The sequence below is a fragment of the Haliotis cracherodii genome, unplaced genomic scaffold, assembly GCF_022045235.1.
Source record: "Haliotis cracherodii isolate W230 unplaced genomic scaffold, xgHalCrac1.p SCAF_13, whole genome shotgun sequence".
In the NCBI taxonomy this organism is placed as follows: domain Eukaryota; kingdom Metazoa; phylum Mollusca; class Gastropoda; order Lepetellida; family Haliotidae; genus Haliotis; species Haliotis cracherodii.
In genome coordinates, this window is record NW_027266268.1 from 30403921 (window position 1) to 30429653 (window position 25733).

The window sequence follows — 25733 nt, forward strand, 5'->3', positions numbered from 1 at the left end:
TCTAAAGACATATGCATCCAACAGTGGAAATTGTCTTTACTAATAAAGTGTGAATGAGTATTTGCTTTCAGCAATATTCCAGTAAATGCAGGTGACACCAGGGTGAGTTGAGTTTAACACCATTTTACAGACAGTAGGAGGAAAGCCCTAAGGAAAGCTGACATGTTTACCACTTTGGTGATACCCACAAGCACGGGTCTGTGAGGGACATAATTCTTCAGATCGCCTTAGACAGGTGGTGTTGCCTCATCAACAACTCCATTTGCTGCAGCTAAATACAGTTATCCTTCAGTCATCAAACAGCACAAAAAAAGGAATTGTTTTGATTTGCGATTTATTGTATTACTATACAGACATAAATACGAATGATAGATTACAGCACAGCGGACTATGTACAAATGGACAAGATGACAAAGCGGAGACATTTCTACAAACATAGCACTTAACCATCGGACAGCAATATCGCAACATGGGATAGCAAGAACAGGAAGTTGTGTAGTTGTGGTGCATGCAGGTATCTGTAACAATGCAACGCAGGATAAAGAGTTGCTATTGACAATTGCTGATGGTTTTCTATGTACAATAATTCACTATACAAAGATTGCACTTGGATCACACTTCAGATCAGTTGTCCCCACATTGTCAGAGCACTATAAACACATCCAAACAAAGTCTTTGGAAGATGACACACATAATCCAGTCTATCCATCATTCTGTATGTAGTCGGCATAGGAACACAACACTTAGATGATGATGCTGGAACGGGCGGAGATCTCGTCGATGTGGCCGCTGCTGCTGCTGAAGGTGTGGAGGGAGCCGCGGACGGAGTACACACGCTGCTCGATGAGGGACTTCCAGACACACTTGTCCTCTGTTGTGGGGGCTCTGAGAACCATTTTCTGTTGGATTGGGATTCCGGTACAGGGAGACTTGGGGCATGTGTGGAGGATGAATTCAGTTGCTGGAAGGAGAGAATAGATTTATAAGTAAAGGAAGACAATAAAAGAATACCACAATTTAATTTAATTTTGTATTATTGGAAATATTTGTATTTCATGAGTTTATTTAACAAATCAAAATGATTAAAATTATTGAAGAAGTGGATTTTCACAGAAATTAATACATACCATGCTTCCTCTGAGCTTCAATTCCACAGATGTCACGGAGGAAGAGGGGCTCTTCAAGGACACGGAGGTAGTCATGTTCTTCTTCCACCTGGAGAAGAACATCCGAAAACATGAGCATGTGCACCTTGGTCCACTGTCGCCCCGCCCACTTGAAGGCATCACCCTGGTAGATAAGGTGGCGTTCCTCCTGGCACAGCTGGAACACAGGAACGTTCTTGGAGAACACGAGTCTGTCCTGGATCCTCATGACCTCTGAGTCGACGGAGGAGCGGATGGTGTTCATGGAGTAGGAGCTGGGGATGGAGGAGCCAGCGCTCTTCTTGTGGGAGGAGGAAGAGCTGCCAGAGGAGCTGGAGGACTTCATGCTGCCACTGTCAACGCTGCTGGGTTTGCTCTTGGAGGAGGTTAGTGAGGACCAGCTGGAGACACGGGCGCTGCTGCAGTTGGTGATGTTGTTGACACAAGCCTGCATGCCGTCAACGACCTGCTGGAGCGTGATGTGGTCGTGGGAGTCGCTGCGGGTGTTGGCAAAGATGTCTTGGAGGACCTGGTACAGCTCCTTTACGTGCTGGATGGGACGGTAGATAAATGCGGAGATGCTGGGCTGACCAGAGAGAAGTTGGGGATTCTGAAAAAAGGAAAGAGGGACCGTTAGCTAATGAGAAATGGCAACATCATGTTTTTGACTTAAGAGAAAATGTTACTGATATTAAATTTTGTAATCTTTTTTTTCTTCTTATCAATAAATATACATACCTTGACAAATCGGATGAAATCTTCATTCCTCTTGAGGTCTGAGAGGACACCATTGGCATCAGAAAGACCGTGTGCGTATATCTCATAGGCTTGGCAGAGCATGTGGACCTTGGACTGGTAGATTAGTCCCATGGAAGTAAGGAAGTGGCCTGACTCGGAGGACTGGGAGTCGTCATCGGTGTCCGAGTACATGGAGGGCTGGTTATCCTGCATCTGTTTGATGTGGTACTCCGAGATGGTCACCAGCTGAAGGAAGAAAAGTCAACAAATAAGTAACACAGTTTTAACATTCAAACATTTATTTCTTAAGGAACCATTGGGATTGACATTTTTCACAATAAGAATTACAGATGGATCTACAAATGGAGCTTGACATATTCTACAATGCCATTAGAGTTACTATGAAAAGATCTACACTGGAATTCAGTTGATGCAGCCATGGAGGTCGTTTGGTACAAGTTCAGAGCACATCAAGCCCGCTAACCTTTTCAATGTTCTGGAAGACGGCCTTGTGCTGCTGGGCAGACAGGATGCAGTGGCGGAGAGGACGGGAGTAGCGCTGCATACCAGCATGCATGAAGTCGATGTAGTCAAGCTCAAGACTCATCAGGCGGTGAACAGCTTCCTGCTTGCGGCGCTCGGCAAGGCCAGTGTAGGCAGTCTGGAAAACAAAAAAATCATCATAAGTATTGTGAACATTTCTTTCGTGGTTATCCATTTTGCATATTCAACTTTTTGCTGCATTTTTATTATATATATATATATATTATGTATATGGTTATATTCTATATATCGCATAGTCAGAATGCTTACCCTATGACCACCAAGAAGCAGAGGTAGTGGGGTGCTGGTGGCGATGAAGTCATCCTCCTCCAAGTCTTCCATAAAGGCATGGTCGACAGAGATGCACTGATCAGCCTTTGTTTCCTCGATGTCGCCGTCGGAGGAGTCATGATCGTAGGTGGAGTTGTTGTGGATGGACTCATAGATGGGAGCCTTGGGCTTCCAGGGGGACTTCTCGAAGGTCTCGATGGAAACTTCCTTCTCACGTTGGACGTCAAGGATGAGCTTGCTACTGCTACGTCTGGAGAAACAAGTGAGAAATTAATAATGTGAATAGAAGACACACAAATGGATAATTAAATATAATTTATAATTATCATAATTTATAACTTTATAAAAAGTATTGCTATTTTTGTAATATAATGTCATATTTAATATTTTTTAATTGCTATTGCTACTTACTTGACAAGCTTGGCAACGCTGACACAGGTGGAGCGAGAGACGTTCTGGCCGTTGACCTTGATGATGCAGTCCCCTTGCTTCAGTCCACCCATCTCGGCTGGAGATGCACCATCTACACGACCGACCTTGACTGGGAAAGAGTCAATGACGGAGAAACCATAGCCGTTCTTGCCACGGTACATGTTGACAGTGATGGGCTCGAGACCTACAACATCCTTGTTGATGACGGGGATGTTCTGGTAGTCTAGAAAAGAGACAAGTACAAATATAATAATCTGATATATTTCACAAACTTTAAATTGAAAGATATATAAGACTATAAGATGGAATTTAGATAAATTATCTTTTCTTTTTTAAATTTTTTAAATATTTGGATTTATGATTGTACTTACTGTTCTTTGGCTTAAGGGGGGCTGCTGAAGTTTTGGGTCTGGATGAGACTTGCAGGTGCTTCTTGCGGCCAACTTCTTCAGTAAGGAGGTAGTACCATCCATTCACTTCCTTGTTGGGGTTCACAAGATGCTTCACCCCAAAGGACATGCAGCCTAGGAACTCGTTCAAGCTGGAAAGAATAGGCTTATTGTTAGAAATCTTGATGTTCATGTTGAGATCAGTAGTTGAAGACTTAGGAGCCATCGTAGAGCTGAGATGTTACTGTGTTAAGAGTTGGAAGTGATACTGGGGTCTACTAGCAACCATGGCCTAATATAGCTGGACCTAATGTGGTAATCAATTACACCAACCAATATTGTTCCTTGGTCATTCCAGATTCACACCCAGGTGAACGAAGGATCTACCTTTGATGTAATGTACAGCACTAACTATGTCTGGACTGATGTGATTGCTAGTCCATTTACCATACCTGGCTGGTGGATAGGAACATTGCTTGTAACAACACTACCGATTGGCTAACAATGCCATCACAGGAGATGGGAAGGGGGTGATAATCTTTGTATACAATAGGGATCACATTGCTGAAATCACAACCTGTGCAAGCAGCTAGAACAGTCTGGACCTTACTGTTACTGTTATAGGACTAATTGAAATTACCAAGTACATGAAAATTGTAATTGCAATTTTGATCTAAATGAATTATTCAAAATTATTTAAGATGCTTACCTGCTATTTTGGTCCTTGTGCCAGAGAGAAATCAGGAGACGCTTGTTCTGATCTTCATCAAGGAGTTCACTGTAAAACAATCAACAAACAATCAAATACAAGTTTTCTGAAATACATGAAATTTAAATAACATTTTTTTTAATGTGATGGTATTTCTGAAACTGAAGGTGTGAGTATCACTAATGATGTTACACCTAATGACGACCCATCCCATGTCTGACAAAGATCAAATTGACTAGACAAGAGACAAGTAGCAGACAATGCTTGTGAGACACAAGACAATCGTTCAACAAAGGGATGTTGATAAGAACAATGGCTTTAACAATAGGTGATTATTTGATGGTGATTTGGTCATGGAGCCAGCTCATTTTTAGTTAGGCAGACATGGTTTTAGATATATAAAAACACATATTACTTTGATGGTAGATATTCTAAATAGTTTCTAAAGTAAACTAATGTCTGTTTATTTTTTCAGATTAGAAAGAATAGTAGAGATTAGTAATATTTACAGAAGTAGAAAATTTGATAATATTTGTATTTACTTAAGCTTACAGCTTACAAAATACATTTTGTAAACAAATTGTATATATATATATACTTACAAGGAGAACTTGTCATCATATGTGGGGTAATAGTAATATTTACAGAAGTAGAAAAATATGATAATATTTGTATTTACTTAAGCTTACAAATACAATACATTTTGTAAACAAATTGTATATATATATATATACTTACAAGGAGAACTTGTCATCATATGTGGGGTTGTTGGAGTCTAACACAGCCTGGGTCTTGCAGCGAGTACGACGAGATTCATCGGGTACCAGTGACATCTAAACCAACAAATAGGTGAACTTAGAAACATAGCAAGGAAATATTGTTGTGTTGTTTGTTGGTGAAGTGAATTCAGTTGTCAGTGTCAGGCCTTCATTAAGCCAAGCTACTAATTAAGTGTGACAAACTCAGTGGGTGTCATGGGGCAAATCACATGTCACCACAGCTTGGGTGTAAACAAACAACACAGGATGAGCTTCAGAGTCTCTTGTACCACCTTTTGTGGTTTCTGATTCTGATTCTGATAAACTGATTCTATAAAAAAAACTTTACATAATAAATCTGTTATACTATATTTACATTATTACATATTATGTTATATTTACCTTAACATATGAGTCGCATTGTGGTTTCCAGTTGGAGGAAAGGTTACGAGCTTGAACGACTGAAATGAGAAGAAAGAATATCATGAGAATACATTTCAATAATATAAATAATATCAGATATCAAATATTAACATTATCAATTATAGTAGAGGATAGTAATGCTTAAAATAATAATGCTGGATAATATTGATAATATTGAAGTTACAGTAGAATAAATATATTTTGATGATACACATTGAATATAAATATATAGAATATATCACAAATGATGATTCTGGGAAGTCCTAGTAACACATACCGTGAACAGTCAACAGGCCGAAGTTCATGTAGGCAGATACCTTCAGTTGTCCTGTAAAATAAAATGCAGAAATAAGAAAACATGGCAAATGCAAACAAAAAGACAGTTTTTCTTTAACATAGTGAAGTTGGTAATTATTTACAGGTGTATCTGACATTTGTTACTTTCTTTACCTTTTAACATGACTGTTTTCTGATGGTCAGTTTCCTCAGTTTTTGACCAAACCATATTGAATGCAAGTAAGTAAGTATGTAAGTAAATCTAGATGTGTACAGCACTGAGAGCAGGGAATGAATGCCATGTGGGCTGGGGTCAGGGGTTATATCCTGTGCTGAGTAGTAGTGCCAATCAACCAATCAGGGTTGTTGGTACAGCCAGTGACAGATGGGTCTCATGGCTGACACCATGGGTGGGCTTGTGCCTCTGATTACTGACAATAAACAGGTAGCTCAGGTAGGTATTACCTACCTGCAATTACCCACTGACATGTTGTTACATGGGATGAGCCCCCCATGGTCAGTGATTAGTGGCTTACAGTGACATAGTGCAAATCACCTGGCAGTGCCATATGGCACAGGTTGAAAATAATACTCAAGGAAGTGTCTGGAGAACCAGTTTTATAGGAAAACTATATAAGAATTTAGATATATTTTACAAAATCATATATATCTTATACGAATCACATCCTTGAAGTTTATTTATATAAAAGTTTTGACAATTTATGAAATTAAATTTTCTTAATTTATTTTATTATTCTTACAATAAATACTTTTGATATAAAACAATAGAAATATATTTTCATTTTCTGCTTTTAAAGTATTTGATCATGAATTGAATTTAAGGGTTCCATACAAATTCACATGAACCTTTTTCTGCTTTTTTTAATAACAAATATTTATATAATATTCATTCCATTACTTTCTATTTATCTTTTTTTCTTTATGGTAGATATTACATTCAGTTTTACATTTCTTCAAACCATTGCTAAATTTATTACATATTCTACGAAGTTTCAATATTGTCCCTGTTCTGTTCATCAATAGTCTGTACTGGCATCTCTAACCATCTCACACAGATCTGAGTAGTGATCATCTCGTTAAGATCGTTAACGTAATCAACATCCTGCAATCAAGGCAGCATGCCTGGTGTCTCATGTCAGGTGCCACTGCACTCATTAACAGTCTAGCTGCACTTCCTATATCCGTAATCACATATTTCACACTGTCAGACTGACAATTACCAACAGGCCATGTGTTTTCAAAAAAATTATCAATTTCCCATAAAGTAAGTCCCTGTCGGTTGCCTTTTGTTTGTATTGCCATTTCTTAAACATTAATTAAATTTACATAATGATATTCAAAAGACACTGGTTCGATTTAGAAAGAAGTATTATGACTTTAATGACATTTCTATTTTTCAATGCAATATCTAATATTTTTTAATACTATATTTGACACATAAATTATATTTTGAAAACGCAGTTCTACTTGTGTATCTGATTATCTGATGAGAAATCATTGTCATCTGTGAATGTATTTCAAGTTCATATAAAACTGAAATGTTTGAGGATCAGTAATGTCTGGACAGGATGTACCTGCAACTTCCCAACACCTGAGGATCAGTAATACCATCTTGATTTCAAATTACAATTTAGAATATTGAACCTGTCAGACTTGAGCCATGTGTCATCTTATCTTTTTTGAATACAGCTTTCTAAGGTTCATCATATCACTAGAAACCATCTGTCTCCCAACTACCAATTTTAAACTTCTGCTTACACCCTATGCCATGTATACTACAATACAGCACAGCATGACTGCCTTAGATATTCTTTCATAAAAGACATCAGGTTTAATCTTGGCTATGCATTATATAGAGCGAAGATAAGCTTTCAAGTTTTCCTGTCCTACGACTAAATTATCCGCCCTTTGTTGGAGCGTGTGTCACTACACAAGGCGATCGGTGAGGCGTGAGGGATGCCACACGTCTTGTCCTAGGTCACATGAGTCTCAACCAATCAGAATGCGTTATCCAGGTACCTCCAACAGGTGCGCACGCGTCTTATTCTACTCAGAGATCAGTTAGACTCTCTCAAGTAACCTGTTAGTCTTAAGAGCACCTGCCACTGGCATGAGGGTCTACACAGGTCCCCTTAGTAGAAAGTATTCAAATAGATACATTGCAAGTTAAAATGTAAGAATAAAATAAAACCTAAAATAATTTGTTGAAGGGAAAATACCTTGGGAAGATTTTCTAATTTATCACATTTATTATCCAAGTGATAAATAATTCGGGGTAGATATCTCACACCTATTGACCCTCACACTTGAGCAATGATTTGAGGGGAGCAATTACTTGATAGTATTATCCTTATCGTGACCTAATTCTCAAAATTTGAAAAACACACCGGGGAAAGTGAAACTGAAATCGATTTTGAAAAATAAACCTTCAGCTAAAGAAAAATATTATAGTTGTGTCATTATGTGTTAAGAAACATTTCATTAGCTTAAGATTGTCAACTGCTCTGCCTTGATATGAAGCAAATATAGAAAACAATAAAATATAGCATTTAACAAAGCTTCTGATACAAACAAATAATATTAGAACATGCCTCAGAAAATGTACCTACACTTGCTTAATGATGAGTCAAAGTTTCTAAAAAACTTCTTGTCATATAATATAAACACCTACCTATATCAACTGCATTTACCATCCTGTATAGCTTTATCAGACTAGCTGTCTCCGCGATTCCAAACCAAGAACTGAACTCTCAAACCTTTATCAACATTAATACTCCACTTCAAAACAAAATATTTTTGTAATTTGTGTCCATGTTTTACCCTGACTGTTTAAATATTGACTTTATTTGACTTGGAGGCATGCTGCCTAGCTCAAGTGGCATACCACCTTGCTCGTTATGGAATAACTCATTAGTGTCACTGATTCTTTGCTAATTGGCCTTGCCCCTACCTTACAGGTAACACAACAGCATGTTTACCTGAACATCACCACAGGTGAGATATTTATGTTGGGCATTGTGTACTGAACAGCAAATTGTTTATTCTTTCAACTTTGAGTGTAATAGATCACCCACAGTAGAGAAACAAGAAGCTGTCATAGATTAGAGTTTTACTGTTTGTAAACAAGGCCATGCTTAGTAAATAGGTGTTGGGTTAAGGATTTATATAGAAAAATAATCAACCGGCATTTACATTGTATCAAGAGTTTAGTGTACTCAATATTTTGGAATTAGAGCAATTTGTAATTGACACTTCAATAATGTTTATGTATTTACAAACATGGAGACCTTTATACAGAATGTTGAAATTTTGGTCTTACCTTCCATTTCCTGTTGGTTGTATACCATGATGATATTCAGAAATAGCAAAAAGCGCTTTTTGAGAGATGAATATCTGAGTTTTTTTCCTGTTGTACTTGTCCAAATACCCTAACACAGCACTAAGTAAAATTTCAGCTATGAATGATACAGAATTGTCGACACTCAATATATACAGGCTCTGTGTATGATGTACTATCAAGGTAAAATTCTATTGGTTGGTTACAGGTAAGAACAATATGACACAATGTTTTTCACACCTAGGTAATATGGCAGGAAGGGGGTCATATTTGTCTACATCCCTGTCCCATATACACCAAACACATGGCCCCCTAGTAAGTTCCACACAGGTAAGGTAATATCTTTATGACATCCTCGCCCATTCACACCCCTCTTCATGCAAATGTCACAGCCATGTGCCCGCTATTGTTTTAGTGGCCTGTCATAAATAGTTTAATATTGATCATTATGGTCATAAGTGCTAATTAGTAGGTAGCAGTACCTGTACAATACTTGTAATTAGACACAGGTAATTAGCATACCTGAATCATAATGTGGATGTATTTGTATCGTTATTTCCCACTGAGAGTTTGAAAGGTAGGTATGTTTTAACAATGGTTGGTCAAGGCAGACTCTCATTTTCATGAATTAGAACAGGTAGTATGTTTGCTAAACCAGATAAATGTCATTCTACCTCATGCTGAAAATCCTGATATGTGAAAAGACGTTCGGGAATATATCACATACATGTTGTTGATTATGATGTAACCTAAAAATATTCAACCGATTCTCCAAAAGTTTCTACATTCAAATGAAAAGACATTCCAATTACCTCTCATTTCAATTTGATTTAACATAAGAAAATACATAAAACCTGATACTATAAGTTACCTGTTAAGTTATGACAATAGATAGAAGTATTTTCTTGTTAAATGAATAATGTGTTACTATGGAGATAATTGCAGAATATGAAGATGATATGCACATAACATTAATAGTCACACACAGTCAAGGAATTACCTTCTAGTTTAACCATCTTCTCTTGAGTGATGAGGGGGCATGACTGAGACTAAACTTACATCCAAAGTTTATTGGACAAAGACAACAGTGCTTTATCTTTGACACATCTTGTTCAACTTACGCAACAGGTATGTTTCCTTATCCCAGTGTTCAGCATTCGGTGTTTTTATCTCAAACTTTACAAATGAACCTTAAAATTATTGACAATGTTGAGAAATGTTCTTTTATTTGTTATTCCTATGGGTGCGAAAAGTCAAAACAGTGGAACTACAAGTTGTAAAGATTATAGATAGTGATGTTTGATTGATGTGCATCAATGGTCCAAACGCTGATAACCCACAGATGGAGTCACATGATTAATGAGGTCATGTGACCATAGGGTAGGGGGCATTGAGTACGCTTTAAACTTCCTTTCAAATCATACAATACAGTGTTTACATCATACTAGTTGTTATGATTATTAAGCTTAAATATTGCATGTTGTGTGGATTGGACTATCATTTAAGTCTTCGGTGACATCAGGGGAGATAACTCTATTTTGGGTTTTGAAGGGTGCTTCTTTTAACCTCTGCCTTTGTTATTAAGAATCGTCAATTCGGTCACTTATTTAATGGCTTTTCTCAGTCGATCAGGAAATGGAAGAACACACATTGTGTGTTTGTTGTTTAAAGCCGGACTCAGCAATAATCCAGCTGTATGAAGACGGTCTCTAAAATCGAGTCTGGACCAGGCAATCCAGTGATTGATCACATGAGCGCCGTTCCACACAACTGAGTTATGATGACATGCATCAACCAAGTCAGCGAGCCTGACCACCTGATCCTGTTAGTCGCCTCTTACGAGAAGCAAAGTTGCCTTTTACGGCAAGCATGGGTTGCTGAAGACCTGTTCTAACCCGGATCTTCACAGGTAAGAACACAAGTGAGTTTGTTGATACAGATGAAAGGAACCAGAGATAAAATTTACCTTGACTTTGAAGGACTTTGTGTGTTTTCTTGGCAGCAATAGGGGCTGTGCATTGTACTTTGCATTCTCCACTGCGGAGGAAAGGGGAGTCGGACAGCTTGAGTTTCTTGTAGGGGCTAATGATTCCACGTTCAACACAGTTTTCTTGATCACTGTCCTCAGACAAGAGATCACGGCGCTTCATACAGTTCTCCATTCCCTGTCTGGAAAAAAAAATACACAAAATCAATAGAATTGTTAAATAGTATCAAGTCACCGAAAGTTCACCAGTGAGTGAGTCGGATTTTATGCTCCTTTAAGCAATATTCAACCAATAACACCGCAAGGGACACCAGAATAGGGCTTCATACATTGTACCCATGCGGGAAATGAAACTCGGACCTTCAGTGTGATAAGCTAACACTTTGACCACTAGGCTACCCCGCCATCCCATGAGATAGCCCAAAGTGGTATGTATTATAGATTTGCAGCCAAATATGTGTCAAGTCTCACCTGAGAGACTCTCTCTCCCAGTCAGTGTTACACCTTTCTGCAGAACAAGCAAGGTCGTAGCTGTAGTCCCTCATTTGTAAGATGTTCAATGAATACATTTAAATGTGTAAATACGTAATGCAGTATCCTTGTCATCCAACAGTCACTGAATGACAAGAACTCTCAATTTTCTGTTTTATACATGCCCATTAGATGAATGCTATTACGGACATACAAACTAAATACTACTAACATTATCTTTAATCTTAAATTGTTCCATTTTATTTTGGTGCAAAACTGTTCCAAACCCATTTTCCATTAATTATCCAAAACAGTTTGGGGAAACTTTCTTTCACAATTAGAGCAAACATCTTGTTGAAACTAAAAAAGGTAGGCTAGACCCACAGTACTCTTGTTTGCATTCGGTTCAATACATAGATTAATCTATCATGTAGGTGATAGTCTTGTGTATCTATTCTTAAAATAATCACATAAACAAGATTACTATGAACTAATTAAATCGAAAAGTCTAGGCCAGGTACTATTTACCTGGCCAGTCGATACTCGTTACAGGTAATCAACCTGTCCCAACATGTGGACAAAAAAAAGTTGATTAATCCTTTCAATGAGCAATAGGCTGATTATCACTAATCCACTATAACCAACACTGTTTGTACACTAATCTGTACATCCAATGATTGGTTGGACTCCACAGCTATCAGCTGTGTTGTTTTAAGATGCTAATTAACTCAATCTATCGTACTGTCTTGTCCTGTTACCAGTGTTGTGACAAACATCACCGCTGACAGAGTTAACTCTTTCAAGTCCAGCTGAAGCCGGTGTATATAATCACATAATGACCATTGTGTTTGGTGTGAACTAGGTAACTATACCATCTTTTAATTAACCTTTATGTACAAGGTAAGTATCAGGCTACCTCATAGATAGGCTTATGGCTGAAGAATTGTCTCTTTCTTGTATTGAACTGGTATCACAAGGTGGCTAGACTTTTAAAAATGTGTGGTCTATCTGAACAAATATCTGCTCTCAGACAGAGAAGTTTTAGAAGGGGTATCAGTTGCATATATTAGTCGGTAGAATGAAGGATTTATTACAGCCCTAGAATCTGTCCACAGTTGCCTTCAGTAGTTCAAGTTACCAAAGGATGAATAACAAACAAGAAACCCTCTACAGGTGAGTGACTTCAAAGCAGCTTTAAACAAAACTCCCGGCTGACAGGTTATATGGTGTTGGCCATTTTATGATATGATTTCAACTTGAATGTCTTAACTTTCAACCACATCTAACAATTTCTATCCTGAACCTTTCTCTGAAGTGCTTCTAGCCGTATTGCTACAATATGGTTCAGATCAGCTCTCAAAGGGGCATCAGGTTTTGTTTCAGTTCCGTTCCCAGTTTTCACATGTTGTATACTGTGACCCTTACAACTATGTCTGCTGTCCTCTGGGCCTTATTAAACTTATTGGTCATCTTTTAAGTTCAAATTAATTTCATCCTTAATGCATTTCTAAACTACTCTGGCTATTTTCACCCTGTGGTCATTATTAGAGAAACAACTTTTCCCTTTCAAAATGCTGACACACACCACTCTCAGCATCTGCTACTTGTTAGAAAAGAGAAATATTGTTTTGAAATAACTACAACCTTTATACCTTCAGGCAAATCCTTAAGGGAAATACGAAAACTTTCAATTATCAAGAAATATTCTCATTTCCATACATTTATTGGCTTGGTTGAAACATTTTTAAATTTCTACCACAACTTATATCAACATTAATCTCTATCAAGAAATTGAAAACACAATTTCACATTGTCTTATTAATTTGAAAAGTTCACTCCATCATAAGCAATGTCAAAACAAAGTACCAGTGGCTCACGATGCATTTTCTTGTTTTACGATTTACACAGAACAGAATGTCCTTTATTTGCAGAAAGCACTTTAGCCATATTCGAAGCCATCTAAACCTCCTTAATCATGACCCTAACAAATAGATGACATTGATACCCTATCTGTGTAACTGAGCCCCTGAGTTGGGAGTTGGTACAAGAAGTGAAACCCATATGGTGGTAGCCCTTATCTAAGCTACCCTTCCTGACTATCATTAAGTTCCCATTAACACAGGTCTCTCCATGTACAGATTCAGTTACCCATTCATTTAGATTTGAAGGCTTCAGATACTATCGCACACTTGGGATTAATACTCACTATAATCAATTTATATAGGTCCAAACCCAGACCTGCGATCTGATAAATATTTCTTAAGACCCTTATGTATTGTACATAAGTGGTAGTTTAAAAAAAATATTATCTTTGGTTAGTATTGGGTTACTAATTTATCTTGGATATCACAACAAGTGAAACTCAATATACTCCTAAATCAACTTTAATTTAATTTGACTGTTTATGGTGCTTGGGTATAAAACATAATATTTTCAACTGACCAAAAGGACTCTTGAGATCTTTAACTTTTGCGGATGACAAGAAAAAAACTGGACTTTGCATATTTGTATCCCAAGGTCATTGAAAAATACTGATAATTTCATCTGTACCAAGGAGTCAGACAGTTTTTCAGGCATAAAGTTTGTCTTTAGAATCTCTCTAAGGACACGATTATTGCTTAAGCTCCTAATGCATGTATATTAATACAGTAACTGAGTTTAAGCTTGTGGAACAGGTAAATTATAGCCTGTAGATCAACATGGGGTTACATATTTGTTGGTCCCCATTTGTCCCAACACCGACTAATGGGCCAAGAAGATCTCACAAAAAGGTCTCCCCTTGTATTAGCCTACCTGTAAATCCAGTTCTTGTTTTTTCTCATGGTCATCCACATAAAGACCAATTTATTTCACACTAGTTACAGTACTTGGTCAGAGTAGCAATTATTTTTCATCGGAGTGCATGTCCTTTTTAATTTCATATGTGCTTCTTAGTTACGGTCTCCTGCCTATTCTAATGGAGTCTAAGATGCCATTGTAGCTGCATAGTGATATGCTGCATTATCTCCATTGATCAGTTAACCAGACAATACCACAAGTGCAAAACCCCTCAACCATATCTGTCGTCCATGTTCAAGACACATATTAATGAAGCAGAGAGAAGGAAAAGGTTTAGGTCAGATGCTTCTGTTCATCTGTGACCGTTCCAGACACAGTTTCATCAGTTCATACAGTTTTATGACCATGGGTGACTACCCTTTTCCTTCTCCTCAATCTAGATTGTTTGATCCTGTTCATTAGGCCTTTTCAACATCTGCAGACGTCATTGTCAGCCATTTTGTTTTTCCAGCAGACAAGGTTGGGTTGAGCTCTGACTCACCTCATCACAGAGGACTCTGAGTCTGTTTGATGTGCCATGCTGTAAACCTGTTTGAATGTCTCTTTGTTTGGAAAGGTATTGTGAAGCTGGACATGGGGTATTTGGTCATTCAATGACCACTGTCTCCAAGGTCAAGATGGTGAGGCTGGACATTAAAGTGTCCCGACAATATCAGACCTTGCCACTCCATCACCTGTGATCACAAAGTAGGCTGCAAAGGGACACTTACAGCAGTGTTAGTACCATTTACCTGTCGGCTTACCGACATTTCACGGAACTGATCTGATCAACTAATAATTTACTTTAGCAGGTACAATGTGTCCAAGATCTTCTCATTAACCCAGCTTATCACGGCTAAAACAACAATCTGGAAACCATAAATCCAATATTGACCAGCAAATCTGCAGACTAGTAGGCTCTTTACACACTGAACAACTGGGAAGCACACACATGATCAGATTTCAAATTCCAGAAAGGTAATTGCAAACAAAATGGTCCTAAGCCAACAATAATACAAGTGATAAAACTTTGTTCTGTAATTTCTCCAAGGTCAAGTGATATGGAGCAATGATTTCCCCTTTGATTCCAGTTTGTCTTGTAATCTGAGGGTGATACATAACACAAACTAGGCAGTACTGTACAGGGCAACAAGGACCCTTGAGGGGCAGCATAGGGTAATGAGAACTATGACCCATGGCTATCATGTCCATAACTACTACATGGTTTATGGGTCCACCGATGGACAGACTGATCCCACAACTGTTGTTTCGGGGACTCCTGTGTTTATATAGCACCATAAACATCTCTGTCAACAAGAACAGATATTGCTGGGTTGATAAAGTGCTTCATCAGATCTTCAGAACCAACCAGGGAGTTGTTTTGGAGTTTTGGGGCTATTTAAACCCTATTAACTCCTGATAACAGAGCAGAGCTCAAATAATGTGACAGTTATAGGAAATAATTCTTTTAAGTTTCAAAAGAAGTCATCTCTTATTTGACTTTTAAGTGACAAAGTGTGACCGTTGCCTCTATGAAGTACTAGCCTTCAAACGTGTTTAACATGTTAAAAGTGAGATTATCTTATAAAGTTGAATCTAAATAACATTCATGGTTGTGTTTGAAAATAGGCATTAAAATCTAAATGATAAAAACTAAGGTTATCAGCAAACTTGTTCCACACCAAACCTCTGCCTTTATGGCTGTGGTCCCTTCGAAACTTCATACAGGATATTTTCTAAATCCATTTTTGTCATTTATCAAATTCATGCTAAATTTAAACATTTGAAAATGAAATAAAATGTTTGACATTGCATTAAGGTGTATTATAAACATGGCTTCAGGAAAGAATATATACAAATATTTGTGATGAAGTCTGAAGTACCTGTACAAAACATTGTGGAGTCCAGAGAGAAATAAGATTGTCCTTTCAGATTCCATCCTCAGGAAACGTATCCTCAGAGTTTTAGACTGTGTAATCAGGATTAGACATAAAACAGTAGGGGGAGCCACAGGTCATTGTTCTGCCCACCCAGGCCTTCAGGGATCAGCTTGTATCATTTTCCTGTCTGGAGAAGCACCTCTACGGTTTGGTAGCAGACATCCGTGACCAGATCAACACCAGAAGGCGTTCGTCTCATACCAACTCCCATACTGAACCTGCCTTCTCATGTTGGGCACAGGGTAAATTTGAAGTGAGTGACAGATCAAGACTGTCAATATTTGTTGATCAGCGTAAAACGTTGTCGATATGAGGACCCCTCTTCAAACAATCCCATAATCCCCCTCTCCCTGTCAGGGAAAGCACACGCGTTGTAACAAAAGCCTCGATTCGGGGCTCTCATAGTTGACTTTAGTAACCGATTATTCAAATATATGAGTCTGGCGTGACACTAGCCCTCACAGTGGTATTGTAATTCAGCCTCAACTTCTTTATTCATTCACAATGACTATTTTGTTCCTTGCTGAGTGTGGATGAAAATTTTGACCATTTATGTTTGCACTGGGTAATAAGTTCAATTTACTTGTGTCAAGTTCATTTCTAGAAGCCTGTGTCTATTCTCTTGGACTGGGTCTGCATTGTTGAAGTGTCACCCAAAGCAATCATGTTATCAGAAAGTCATGTTTGAGCCAACATCTTATAAGCAAACTTTCTCATGTCAAACTGAGGCAAGTTTGCATACATTATGGACAACATCAGTCTATTTCTACAGTAATTACAAAAAATTACAATTTCGGATTTATGCACTTAGAAAAGTAATTATGTTCCATGACGTTGGCAATTGTCATACACTCTCATTGTCATGTTGATGCAAGTTATTAGTGTCATTTTGTATTGGCTTCCTGAGACATGGAATTAATTCCTTTGTTGCAACGTCAGGAATAATATCTGGTTGATATCAATAGGTTATTCAAAATGACATGAAAATCAAATCATGAATTAACAAAGGAATAATTTAAAATGGCTGTTGCACTCATCAGTCCGAACACTGGCAGGTTTATATTTAATCAAGCCGAACATGATGATAATTATTATCATTAGGCGGAGAATAATTCGCAAAGACTATACATGACTATTTCTTATTATGTCTAGTAAGGAAGAGAATATATGGATGCCAACTTCTTTAATATGGGGAACACAACGTTTTTGAGTATATGCTTACTCCTCCTAGGATACCCTTATAAATTCTCAACAGTGTATGGAGCCAACAGGTGCCCCTACCCATGAGATAACCCCTATATCTCTTGAGATTACTAATGGGGTACCAAGGGGCCAATTTTCTTCTTCCCCAGGCCAATCAGATATACACTCAATTAGTTCAAGATAGTTTAGTCCTAACTTCATCCAACCCCATCTTTAGACTTCACCAGCCATGATTGATAGCAAATTGATCTGTCCAAGGCTTCTGATGCAATATGATGCTCTAACTTCTTGCCTGACTCCAAAAGAGAGATAGGAGCGTCACTAATGACCCCCCTTGATCTTAGGCTGAACTGAATAGTTTAAATCTAGGTCAGCTTAGTCAAAACACGTTTGTAATCCTTAGATATAAATATAGCAATAAAAACCCTTTGCCTAATATGCATAACCGTTACTGGTGACTAAAGGGTTGTTATAACATTAGCAGAGGTTATAACTTGGTTATCAAACAGCTAAGAGAGGCATTGTATGAGTTTATCAGATGGAATGATGGGTTAATCAAGTGTTAAAAGTTGCAACACTGTTTTGACATTTCAGGAAACTCAGGACAATCATTACATTGTGGGTATACATTGTGATAACACAAGTCTTTGGCCTTTTAAGAAACAGGTTGACAAGTGCCACAAGAGTTGGTTAAGCTGTACTCACCATATATGTATATTCAACCGGACTCACATTACCAGAGTTTGACAGCAGCACTTTCTACATCATATGGACAATTTCTGAAAAATAAAAGAATGGTCTTCAAAAGATGTTGACATCAAAAAGGGAACTGACATCAGAAAGAAAGTAGACACGCGTTCGCACAGATGTTTTAACATGGAAGGGCCCATCTGTCTTCAATTGGCCTCAAAGACCATGCCGGAATTCTCGCCGACATGGACGATATTCCCTCAAGCGTGAAACCTGAGAAATCACCCATTGTTCCCGCAAATGGCTTCACAGCGATCAGACTTTCGTTGCATGTGACCAGGAAAGAATTATACCATTTTCATCAAGTGTGACCTTTCCACTGTTCATTGTAGCTCCGGTGCCTCGTATCTTAATGCAGTTCAACTATCGTCTTGCGGCTTCATTTGATAATAAGCAACCCTATCTTAATGTTGCTAAACTTTGACCTTTAATTATAATTCAATTTGTTGTCGTTAATGGAGACATAGATTGGGGAAATTTGATCTAGTTTGGATTTCAAAGTGAATCTTCAAAGTTTAGAGGACACGTGCAACTTGAATACGAATGTCATTTGGGAGATGTCCGATTTCGGTTGATTAATTTGTTAATAAATTGAATTGAGACATCAAACCGTTTCGGAATACAGTAATTAACCAAGATGATTTTGGCGAAGCACCTTAAAAGTTCACGCAAGGTGATTGAATAGCTGACCTCCGCTTGCAGGCATCAGTCTTGCGTAATGCTACTTATATGTTAGAGTTACCTCCCTTCGAGTAACGAGTTCACAGAAATGCTGTGTTTATTATAACTGTGGACATTGCAATATTAATGTCTGTCTATTAACAAACATCGACATACTATCAAAAAATCAATTTACCCTCAATTTCTGTAATTCGTTATATTCTCGTATTTGACAGCTGACACTAGTCTTCTAACTGTTGGTTCGAATCGAGATTTGTTCTATCCCTCCGGGTTTAGCGATTTTCCCATGATGACTGTCCATTCTCAAGTAGGACGGACAGTGAGATACAGCTACGCCTGACATTAAGGACCTTTAACGTCCGTCATACGAACAACAGGTCTCTGACTACTGAACGCTTTCGCTAAAACGGACCAACACTCGATGATTGTATCGGTGTCTTTGTACAACTGTACTTTAAACTCGTTCACAGAAAAAACCTCTTGTGAAGTTTGGGTGAATACAAAAGAAACCCATTCCATTCCCTGCCAGAGTTTAAGAATCACACGTATCCTTCATAATTAAACCAGTAGAGATCCTTTTTTCTGAATTCTCTCAACTTCAACTTCCCTTCACAGTGCAAACCTCCTCCCCCATACTTCACCCCAGTGGAAGCCCTCTTTACTAATCCCACCCCGGTTCTGACACCCCCTCCCACAGTGTCTTGTGCACGGTGTCTCAGAGGGCGGAACCCCTCCCCCTCAAGAAGTGGACTTGGAAGTAGATGTCAGGAATGACAAGATAGTCTGGGGTACGTCGTCCTAGGGGTGGACACGGAAATACAATGAATGCATTTTGCAATTGTCACCACTGTGACACCAAGTCGCCTTAATCCTATTAAACCAATAGTTCTCATGTGAACGTAGAACTTGGATCTCAACTGTCACCAAAGCTGTAAAACTTTGCGTTTCGATTTTCCTAAACCCCTAACTCATATACCTAGAAGAAAGATCACATTGTGGAAGAGTATCAGATACGTTACCTTATGACAACCAATGGTATAATGTATTTCAACAGAAAAAGCAAACCGCCCTGGTTCATCGCGAAACAAAATTAGCACGATTGCAATTTCATAAGTTTTTCGTCATTTGTTTATTTGAAACTCATTATGTGACCGGAACGTGTCAGTTTGTACGTTCAATGGTGTACGGGCGTGGGAGAGAACGGCATCATTTATCAATATACTATTGTTCCTTATTGGCACCTAACGTCTGTGCAGGTTGAATACCCCCGTCTGTGTCAATCATTTCTAATACCTAATAGGTACGACCCGGGGATACTGCTATTGATATATACAGATATGCGTTCTATCATGACCGCTACCCAGAGCGCCATTCAAGCTTAATCCCTCCTTGACAAACTCTGCTCATAGTTGCTTAATCGTCCGATACATGGCCACAATAAGGGTTAAATACTCTCCATACAATTTTTAGTTCTCAGTGTCACTCAAAAAGCAGTGAATCCGTGGCGGTCTTCAGACAAGACACAGAGGAAATTGACCAAGACGTTTCAGAATCGTATCTGGGAAACAATTGTTGTCTAAGGGAAAGGTCCCTTAATCTGTCAATAGATCAGCTAAGCTTGATCAGGCTATTTGTTAACAACGTATGCGGAACACTGTCAGAATTATCCGAACTGTTCATTTACAGGAAACGGGCCTGGAAATTTTAAAAATTGTTTTGTTTGGTCAAAATTGACAATGACTTTCTTTGACTCCTATTAGACATCAGCGTAAGAATGTGTCATACTCCCGACGAACAATCAAGCAATTTTCTAATTTTCACCAACCCGTGCTTCCACGACGAATCTCTTTGACGATTTTCAAATATTTGAAGAAATGATCACAAATTCAACGTTTCATCGCTGCCGATTTGTGGGGTTTGTTTGTGATTTCTAACAACCATCCGTGAGCAATTTATGATGCTTTAATTGACTGAAATATTTCCTTGTTCCATGGAAGTCTCTTAAGTCGGTCGGGATCAAGAAAGGAGTCCCAATTCGCAGAATATTTGCGAATGTCACGCCATTCCGAAAATTCCAGGATTCAGCTGCATGTACATTCTACTAAGTAGCTGCATAATGAAAGCTCATCCGAAAGAATACCCCTATTGTATCGCTACCGATAAATCAAGGGTTATATACAAATAACGAAATACAAGCAAACCAAACAACATTACACAAACCACCATGGGCGATAGGCCCATTACTTTTTATTACGAGCTCTTTTCCAGGATTACTCAAGGCTTGTATCAGATAAACCTCAAACAAACACCCTTATCCTCCCACCCCTACAATGGGGTATCAGTTTTCTTCACAACAAGTGGAAAATGTCGCAAATGAGTCGGTTGGCGGCGAAACTTCAAAGCCAAGGGGTTCTTGATGTCCGAATCTGCGCATTCAAAGACGGTGGAGCTGGTCAGATTGTAATGAAGGCCGCTTTGTTTCTGGTGGCCTTTTCACAAGCAAGGCCTATCAGGTCTGGTTGTATTGTGGCCGACAACTGCTTTGCCCTTTGGCTGTTGTTGCACGTTTACCCGACTATTCTGAACAACAGCGCAACGATCATCGTCTACCCGCAGGCCAACACAATGAACCTCTGTGCTCACCTTGCAATCTGAATAATCTCTTACATCAACCTACGACATCATTGGGAACGATCAACAGCACTGAAACAGTGGACAGTTACCAGAGATTATCCTATACTTTCCCCTTTCTCTAGGCGATATAAAGGGATTATCACATGATTGGGATATAACAATGTGCTATAACATGTATATTGTAAAATTCTATTCAAATTTCTTAACATTTTGATTAATCTAAATTTGGTTTAAGGGTAAATGTTAACATCAGGTTCCCCCCGAAAGTATAATATGCCAGAACTGACTTATCACAAATAATGTTTGATGAGAGATTGGTTTTATGTTGCATAAAAAGGATACATTTGATGCCAGAGGGATAATTACTACAAACATAAAATTGATAACTTCAACTTGACCTGACTTGTATTATCATACAAATAAAAAAAATTTACAAAACAGTTTTAGGACATTTTGCAGATTATGAAGTATCTGAATTAGCCTGCGTCTGTAATTTTCTACTTACTGGTTTTGATGAAACAACTTTTATCTGAAATGTGGTTTCGGTTAATTCTCCCGCTTTGAAAGACCAAGAGCATAATTACACCGTGAACATCCTGTTCTCAAACTTCTCTTTTTAGAAGTCATGGTTCGTGTTTTTCAGACCGACATTATTCACTTAAGAGTTCTAAGATTTTAAGAAAAAGTTACGTTGATCAACGGGGATGTTCCGAATAAAAGCCGTAAAAGCATATTTTCACCGAGTAGCATTAGCTTAATTGAGACTACTGAATAACAGTAGCGCTTTGAATAGCAGCTTCCCGCAGATGTACACAAGCCTGTGAAACCACCTCGTCCATTTTATCCCACCCCCCTTCCCCCGAACCGACCCCGAATTTTACCTGACACTAATTGTCCTTACGCTCGTCGAACAAACTCTATCCCACCCGAAAATAGCGGAAATATGGAGATGATAAGAACTGAGGGTGGCGTTCGCTTCATTGCACGTGACGTTGAGGCCAGGAGAGGACTGAATGGAAAGCAATGTTTAACAAGCCGAACACCCCATTGCATGCAGTGGGAAAACATCCCTGCTTGTTCCATTACGTCACTGTCGTGTAACAGACAATCACTGACTTCAATGTGGAAGTCAGAGGCCAATCTAATGTTTATAGCGATAAATGGTGTTTTTGCCAATTCTCACCTCGAAACCTGAGACTTTGTACACCACTTGGGCCAAACAACGACGTCAATTATCAACTCTGAACAAATAGTGTTACGTCTTTTGTACAACTGTCATTCAAAATCACAGTTTACCCTACCAGTTTATGGTGCAATACTGGCATATCTATTAGATCGATTGACCTGTACCCTCAATTTAACCAGATAAGAAATGGCATCAATTAGTTTGTTCTGTGGTGGCGATAGGAGAACCTAGCCGCCATATTTACCCCCTACACCCCGTATCCTTCCTCAGCTATGACCGTGTATCTACCACTCTATCTACACCACAAACAGTATTTCTGGTTTTATGACTTATAATCCTAATCCCTGCAAGCCACAACACGCACCTGACTCGTACCTATATTACCCGTTGCTAAGCAACAAAAGCATGTAACAATTCATTTTACTGGCTGCAGTTTAAGTTTACGACTGAGTGATGCTTGGCTGAATACGTTTACCTTTCCGGTGTAAAACACAAACTAATACAGATACACACGCTGCAATGTTATTTTGAAAGAATGGTTGGTAATCCAACGATTTGACAACAAATACTTTCCTTGTTACCCAAGTTAAAAAACTATGAGAATTTGACAGGATCACGGATAGGAAGTCACTAAACTCTCTTTAGAATTTAAAACACCTCTGTCAACATTAGCTACTCAAGTGAAGGATAATGTTTGATTTCGAGGCCGATATTTGACTTGTCGAGAGTTGTTTAGCGCTGAGATACGTAACACGTGACGTAATATCACACCCCACAACGAGGCTGTTCGGTAGAGGGCGCTTTCTCACGCTGTACCACCCTCACTAACGATGTTAATGAGGCTTATCATTAAATCTAATTGGTGTAAATCAGAACTGAGAAATGAGGAAATTGGCAGAAAAACGATCAACCACGAGTTGCAGGAAGGTCAAAGGTTACCATTAACATGGCAGGTCGGGAAAAACTGGTGGTCTAAAACGTGCCTAATCTTAACATGGAGACCTCTAGACCACATTATCACTTAGCTTGATGGGAAGGGTTTACCGGGATTTGCATAAACTGACATGCTGGTTTACTGGTTCTTAATGTAATTTAAAACTGGGACTTCGTTCGGAATTAGTTTGATTAAAATAGGAATGACAAAAACATCGACGCAACGAACCTATTCTCACCAATCCACTTATATTCCAAAATCAATATCTCGCTTCACACGTTATTAGCTTAATTTCAAATAGCGTCAGCAGCAATACATAGTTTTCAATATCGGATAATAAGAAACCCACTTCACGTTTATGCAATTAGTCGCGTTAAGTGGGGTGGTTCAAATCCGATAGTGTTATTGTGTTGTATGGGAAACAGCACCCGATACTGTCAGTTTTGGCCATATTTAGATGTCTCACTAAAAACCTTATTCACGCCTGACAATGCGACCATTGACTTGTCAATTAAGCCTCTAAGAAACACTGCCAAGCATCAATTTAAGACCTCGATCGATTTAATTAGTTAATTCAAATTTTGAAATTCCCACCGACGAACCACCAGACATCCCGTTCCAGATTTAAACATGATATCCAGAGTAGTGTAGGGATGATTCAGACCAATTATAATCTGACCAGCTTTCGTTACTATCATCTCAAGTGTCAGTCTCCCAGCGTTAGAGATGAGCAGACGCTGAGTTGGGAGGGACGACCCCCTTCCTACGCTTGTGTCATAATATTTTCTATGAAAACCCATCTAGGTACTTGTCGCAGTTTGTGCGCTGTGGTCGAGGGCCAGTTGTCTGCAATGATTACTTGTATTTAAACAAATTACCACCTCCAGGGTGCCGGACTGTTACCAACTGCTGAGCCACTTGGCAGTTCTACTCTCAGACATTGCAAATTACCGTGTGAAATATCCCAATTTGATTCAAACTGTTCATGTCAACGCCGTAGAAATACCTCGCACCTGTGGACTGGGGATAATTAATGGAGATATAGAGGTGAACTAGTGACGAGCTCAAATTTATTCTATTCTTAAAAAAAAGGTACAGAACTCGGACAAGACTTAAAATTACACATATATGCAAGTTCATCGCTGACTACATCGTTCAACACGATATCTTGTTTGCGGCATTTAATTATATTGAAATTTATACCATAACCTCTGCTAAGCAGCCTGGCAATCATGTGCCTATTTGTTGGCTTAGGGAAATTATATAGAAATAAAAATTCAAATTCGATATTGTCCAGCTTTCATCTACCTCTGTCAGATTTGACACGGGTCACTAGCCAGCCGACCTCGGTGTCATAAAAATTCCGTTTCTTGCCAAAACAGGATTTGTCAAAATGTCTGCCAGAGCCCTTGAAGTTAACTTGGATATGTAATCCATCCCAGGCTCCTTGCTGTGCTGTCACAATGAAGAAAGTCCAACTAAAACAAGATGGACGCCGTTCCATGGGGATCATATCGGAGGTGACATCGTATCCCCAATCTCCCATGAAGGTTCCACGGGTGTCAGATATAGGATAATTTAGAAAATATGTGAAGCGAGAAATCAAGGAGTCCATCTCCCGTTAAGATGGACACAGCGTGGACATATCGCGGCCAGGTGTTGAAGATTGCATGGCTGTGATGTGATAAGGGGGAGGATGGTTGCATTCTTGTTGAACGCTACTTCTGTATTCGCGAAACGGGTTGAATGTTTCGATATATATCTCTACCTGTTGATATAAATCCACGAGTCACCCCCGGCATTAACCCATACACTGCATCGGAACTCAGTATATGTACGATTATCGCTTCACAATTGGACGTGAGCAACTTTTACCAACTTCACAGGGTTTCAGAGCGGTTCATTTTCTTAGCAACTGACTGATTATCACCCCTAAAAAACGATTGTTTCAAATTTGGTAGTGATATAGAATGTCCCATCAAAAGCTGATAAAATGTCCATGCCGCTTGTCTCTAACAAAAGCACCGCATTGTATAACATGGCTTTAGGGGTGGAATAACACCTTAGG

General features: G+C 38.7%; 1 protein-coding gene across 1 annotated transcript in view; it reads right to left on the reverse strand.

Annotated features, from left to right (window-relative positions):
- Window positions 1–677: 677 nt before the first annotated feature.
- LOC139459168 (uncharacterized) overlaps window positions 678–25733 on the reverse strand; it is a 30166-nt gene continuing 5110 nt past the window's right edge. Inside the window, exons 2-14 of the mRNA XM_071240622.1 lie at window positions 18186–18259; window positions 11029–11231; window positions 5706–5756; window positions 5408–5466; window positions 4986–5080; window positions 4248–4316; window positions 3521–3690; window positions 3129–3372; window positions 2697–2967; window positions 2368–2544; window positions 1884–2129; window positions 1128–1755; window positions 678–961 (exon numbers count right to left, since the gene is read on the reverse strand). Coding sequence (XP_071096723.1) covers window positions 744–961; window positions 1128–1755; window positions 1884–2129; window positions 2368–2544; window positions 2697–2967; window positions 3129–3372; window positions 3521–3690; window positions 4248–4316; window positions 4986–5080; window positions 5408–5466; window positions 5706–5756; window positions 11029–11224 — 2424 coding nt within the window. The 5' untranslated portion in view covers window positions 11225–11231; window positions 18186–18259 and the 3' untranslated portion in view covers window positions 678–743. The remainder of the gene's footprint in view (window positions 962–1127; window positions 1756–1883; window positions 2130–2367; window positions 2545–2696; window positions 2968–3128; window positions 3373–3520; window positions 3691–4247; window positions 4317–4985; window positions 5081–5407; window positions 5467–5705; window positions 5757–11028; window positions 11232–18185; window positions 18260–25733) is intronic.